This window comes from Spea bombifrons, chromosome 1, assembly GCF_027358695.1.
Source record: "Spea bombifrons isolate aSpeBom1 chromosome 1, aSpeBom1.2.pri, whole genome shotgun sequence".
NCBI lineage: Eukaryota > Metazoa > Chordata > Amphibia > Anura > Pelobatidae > Spea > Spea bombifrons.
In genome coordinates, this window is record NC_071087.1 from 47,306,385 (window position 1) to 47,312,291 (window position 5,907).

A 5,907-nucleotide genomic window follows, 5' to 3' on the forward strand; every position below is an offset into this window, starting at 1 on the left:
GAGACCGAAGGTTGATGACTGGGCGGAACTCCCCCGATTTCTTGCGTACCAGGAAGATATTGCTGACGAAACACGGAGGGGAAAGCGCCCTTTCTATGGCCCCCTTCTCTAGGAGAGAAGAGAGCTCGGAGTGGACCAGGGAGGCCGCATCGCGAGACAACCTGGGGAGAGGAGGTGGAAAACACTGACGAGGAGTGGAAAGGAACTCCAGACGGAAACCCATTACAGTCTGAAGGACCCAGGGATCTGATGTAAGGCGAGACCAGGTATGGAAAAAATGGGCGAGCCGACCCCCGACAGGAATATGAGGAAAAATAGGAATCAGTCTTACCTGAAGCTGATCTTCCTCTGGTGGACGTGTAGCCTCTGCCTCTGTAGCCGCCTCTGGAGAACGGGACGCGAAACTGGGAACGGTAGGCGGTGGAGGCGTCCGGAAAACGGGGTCTAGAGGCCAACGAGGCCGTTCTGCTGGCGGCACGACCCCTCTGCCGACCAGCTCTGGGGGAAAAACGACTTCCCGTACGAAAAACACGCCTCATGTTGTTCTGGGCCTTGGTGAGCGAGGTGAACAGATTGACGTGCTGACTGAGGTCTTTGATGAACTTCTCGCCGAAGAGAAGACCCTTGGCGTCAGCGCCCAGTTCCTTAGGGGCCAATTCGGCCAACTTAGCATCCAGTTTAAATAAAGCTGCCTTGCGTCGTTCAGACGAAATCGCACAATTGGCGTTGCCCAGTAAACATAAGGCTCTCTGAGTCCAGTCACGGACCAGCTGGGGATCCAGGGAAGAGCCGTCAGTGATGGCTTCGTCGGCCATTTGGAACACCTGGGTCAAGGGGCCCGCTACATCAAGGAGCTTATCTTGTGCCGAGCGCAAGCCCAGCTCAATGCCCTTACGAGGGTCTTTGCCATTTTTTGTTAAGAAAGTCACGAAGGTCTGGTCAAACTCCGGTGTATTGAGAACCTTGTCCCGAACCGTGGGTCGAGGACACTCCGAGCGGAGCCTTTGGCGCACCTCTTTATCCAAGGGGCGACGAATCCAAAACCTCAGGAACTCGGCAATGTGGGCCGATGGTGTCCATTCCGAGGAGCGAGGGTGGCGCAGAGCCCTGGGATCGAAAAGCGGGGTCCCCAGATCATCCGTGACCTCAAAGGGTTGATCGGGAGCATTGGACGGGTTGAAAGAGATCCTGGGAGGATCCGGAGCGAAGTCCTGGTTCCGCATGGGAGAGGCCGGACCAGAGGAACCAGCGCAATATTCGTCCAGAACTTCATAATCCGTAAGGTCTTCGGTAGGTGGAACCAAAGGAAGAGCTGAACTGCGGGCCTTCTTCAGCGGGGCTTTACCCTTCCCGGATGTGGAGGGCAATTCGCCCCAGGTGCGCTTGTGAGAGGCTGCGGTAGCCGCGGGAGACGAGGAGCCGCCAGCGTCAGAATCCTCCACCCCAGCAGGGGAAGCGAGAGGCGGAGAAGGGCGAGCAGAATGGAGCTCCTCCAGCGCAGCAGGGAAGGACGCCGCCAGGGCAGAGCGGAGCCAGGCCTGGACAGCGGCCGGAATTTGAGCTTGTGATTCTTCAGCCATTGCACTCCAAAAGTGTCTATAGGAACACAAAAAATAACAGGAGTCAAAAAAACGGTTCAGGCTTCGGCAGCAGACTGGGGTTCATCCAATAGGGCAGTAAGCGCTGTAAACAGGGGGTCACCCCTAGAGGAGGCTGAATACAGTCCATAAAGTGTCCACAGAATGGGGTCACCACAGTTGAGAACCGCAGGGGTTTACCCTTAACAGAAAGCGGTGGGGTCACCGTGAGGCCAAAAGGGGGTTACCCAGTGGCAATAAGAGGGCAGGTAGGAAGCCCTAGGCAGCAGGGGGTTCACCCATGGGACCACAGTAGGGGTTAAATAGGCCACAGTATCAATAAACCACTTGGAATGAAACCTGTTGAATAATAAAACCTGAAAAGCAAGAAACAACTACACACCATGCGGCCGATAAGGCCCAATCAAACAAAAGAGTAATAATGTGATGATATGGAACGAAAAAACGCGCAGCGTGGTGAAGGCCGCCGGGAAGGAAACCGAGCCACCACCACGCCGCGGGTACGAGGAACGGAGGCCCCGCGGTGAACGAGGCCGCCGTTCAGAGAAAACGCCGGGCGTCCCGCGGGAGATGTAGGCCGCGGAACGACAGCGAGACGGTCCGCAAAGCAGCACGAGCCAACCACGGCACGGCAACGGTTAAAAGAAAACGGCCGCGGCTAGAAGGTACCGAGACAGGAGCTGCGGCGACAAGAACCGGCCTTAGAAAAGAGCGCAGGGGAGAAAAATCCCGCCGCGCGGGAAGGCCAACGAGCCGCCACAGGGGCGAGGCCGCCGCAAGGGAGAAAAAGCGGGGAAACGCCGCACCGTCAAAGACGGCGGGCCGCCGCGAGGAAAATGTGGCCGCACGCCGCTCGCGAGAGGCCGGGAACAGCTCGCGGAGAAAAGGGAAAAACCGCCGCACGGGCGGCAGGGAAGGGATAAACCACGGGGAAGAGAACCGCCCCGGGTGGAGAGGAGCCCTGGACCACGTGGCCAACAAAAAGGCCGACGCACGAGGGCAGGGAGGGAAAACGGGAGCGCAACACACAGCGCAGATAACGGAAAGGCAATAATCCGAAAAGGTAAAAATAATACAGTACAATAAATACAGATAATTGGCAATAATACACAAACTGAATAAGAAAAATACTGGAAAGTTCTCACCTGGAGGTTAAGCAGCAAAGAAAGAGGAGGAGTGCCAAGCTGTGCAGACTTTTATAGACTGTTTCCTGTGTTCCTATTGGTTATTTTTTATTGTTTTCTGTTAACTGTTTTGCTGCTGGAGGTTAACAGTAAAGAAGGTAATGCAAAATACGAAGCCTCCTGTCTTGCTATAAAATTAAGTTTAGACGGGATCCTATTTGTTATATATAGATTAACTAGTTTGTGATTCATCCGCTGGGTAACATGCTGGTCAAACACTCGCATTGGGTACTGTGCCTATTTGTTTTTTTTAGTAACTCGATTCACCTGATCAGGGGTCACTTACAATACAAGCATTCCATTCAGAGATTTCTCATTTATTCCTGTTTTGGACATCATTCAAGCCTAGCTGCATTTGATTTTTTTAATAGATATTTTCAAATAACTAGAAGGGTTTCAGTGTATAAGGCTTATTGATTAAAAATGCTCAGAAATTTAATATACTTATTAATGAAAATAGGAGATTATTTAAAAAACAGTAGAGATAGAGCTGAGAGCAGAATACTTTATTTTGAATATAAGACAAGGCAAAGACTGAGTGCAGCTCTGTTTCCCTATCCCATGTTGCACCTACAGACTCTGATATTTTCATTCTCCCTGGATACTTCTCTGATTCCATTTATTGCAAACACTAACTGGTTGGCATTCATGAGTCCGACTGTTAGACAGTGTGAAGCAGAATTTATATGGTATTGCAAATTGAATATTTAGCACCTGTGTGACACAGATGGCTATTGCAGTGTATGCACATTAGAAGCCAAGCACTTTACACATGACTGCTGCAAAGCACAAAAAATCCCAATATTCCCTTTTCGGTTATATAAAACAAATAATGCTAAATCCCACATGGCTCACAATGTTATTTTACACTGTATAAGACTGCAGTAGAAAAGGGCAGTTGCAATACTATATGTATTTGCTATGAGGGTTGAGTTACCTCTGTTAATCATACTGAAGAGGTGATTATCATTATGTCATATACAGCACAGATAAATTGGATTAAGACATAAATATTATACAAATCCAATAACATTTAGCATTGTATCATTACACAGTTTTTTATTCCATAAACCAAGACTAACTAGAACTGCAGTGTACTTCGTGCCATATAGTAAACGTAGCTATACGCTGTGTTAATACATCGTTACAGGATTTAGTTACAGGACCATCTTTAAACATAATGAGGCTTTGGGAACTTTGCGTGTGGTGGTAGTCTGTGTAGCTACAGACCTTACCAGGAATGCTCGCTGAGCAGTCTCTATGCTGTGTGGTGCTGGGTTTTGGGTTATATCATATCATAGCCAGGTGCTCTGCAACAGCAGACCTCTAAGAAGGAAGCATGGAAAGAAGGGTCTTTCCTGACGGTTGCACATTCAGTTGTCCTACAGGAGCCCATGGCACAGCTGCTACAGGCCACTATGATAAACCTGAGCTCAGGGCAGCTGCCCATTTTTGCCCCACACTAAAGGTGGCTCTGTTTGGTTAAGGGAGACTGGACAGCAAAAATATGGTCCACTCTCTAGCTTTGATGACCGATATCTCTATTTTTCATATTTGCATTCACAATGTGGTGGGGCCATGACAACATGCAAATGTGGTATGATGGGATGCTGTACAACCACCTACAAATATAAACAAAAATATACACTGTATAGGCTATAATACTGCCCATTTGGGACAGTTCATTTTTAAGAGATATGTCTAAGCCACTTTCAGTTTAAAAAAATTTCCTTCTTACAGTGGATAGGCCAGCATTTTACTGACTCACTTAAAAGGTCAGGGTAGTAATAACCATTACAAATGTGATCCACACATTGGTCAACAGATTAAAAGTATTGTATTCTGCATGTGGATAAAAAAGCCAAAGGGTCATAGTCTCAGGTATTAACTTGTAGGTTTGATGTAAGCAATGCTTTGATCTTTGTTTTTATTTTGGCTTTTAGATTTAATAAAATAAATCCTGTACACATGGATATCACATGATGTATGCATCGCATGCTCTCAGTATAGCTATGAACTGCTATTAACAGGGCAAACGGGTGTTTTCAACTGATTGGACAGTTTAAACGACAAAATATTGCTCAGTATTAAGAGAAAATGCAGGTGTACCTTTGAGCATGGAGTATGTATGGACTCTTTTTTTAGTTGCAGGCAGAAACATGCGTTAAATATCATCGGAAGCAGACACACTTAAATCCCTGCTGAGCAGTGAGAAAGAGAGAGATGAGGGGTCTAGAAAGCATTTTCTCTCTTTTTTTTTTTATAATGCTAAAAAAAAATCCTTCGGCTGCAGCGTGCATTGCAATGCAAGGATTCAGCAGAGTAAGAGCACATCAGGGCATTGAGGGAAAGCTTAATGTGTCCTCATTAGCGTAAGGTGGGGGGTGGGGTGGAAAAAAGAGAGGCAAGGGAGGAGATGGAGGATAGAGGAGGAGGGAAGAGGTTGTAGTTGTGTGGGTATGACAGAGAGATGGACCACTCAGGGAAGCATTACAATTTTGTGTCTTCTCACTTCTATTCCCAGAGTCCCTTGGCTTTACATGGTTCTTTCACAGACAGTTCAGTAAAATACCTCCCAAGTCTCATGTAAAGATAGCTGTGCGGTACATATCCGCTTACACTTTAACAGTTTCCTTGCTTTATACTTTTCATGTTTTTTTCTTTTAATTAAATATATTGGCATTTTATTTTGCTGTAATACGCAATATTAAACACATTGGTTGAATTATTCATTGCATGCTTGATGAAAAGGTTAACAAAAAATCATAAACTTCATAAAATTAATAAACCAAAGACAAATAGATTTACCCAGTGTATCAAAGTGTTCTATTAAACATACTTAATTTCCCCAGCCCCCGCTGCACACAGGGTTAGGAAAGAAGGTGGACAATCATCAACCCATCAGTTAATAGGAGATCCTAGGGACCCATGTTTCTTATCGGTTCAGGGAAGCAGGGAGTCTCACAAGCATACCTGGGAAGTCTCTGGGTTTGACCCGGAGATTGCCGGGTGAGCACTGCAAGGACAAAATTACAAACAAAAATTAGTTCCAATTTGTGTTTGCATCTTGCATGCGACTCATGGTTTTATTAATCTGTGAGCTTCTTTCTTTTTTTTCTGAGTGC

General features: G+C 46.9%; 1 protein-coding gene across 1 annotated transcript; it reads left to right on the plus strand.

Moving 5' to 3' along the window:
• The first annotated feature begins 2,024 nt into the window (after positions 1-2,024).
• LOC128486281 (octapeptide-repeat protein T2-like) lies at positions 2,025-2,652 on the plus strand. Its single transcript, XM_053461519.1, has 2 exons — positions 2,025-2,098; positions 2,175-2,652. Exons 1-2 carry the CDS (start codon positions 2,025-2,027, stop codon positions 2,650-2,652), a joined length of 552 nt encoding a protein of 183 aa, XP_053317494.1.
• The last annotated feature ends 3,255 nt before the right edge of the window (positions 2,653-5,907 follow it).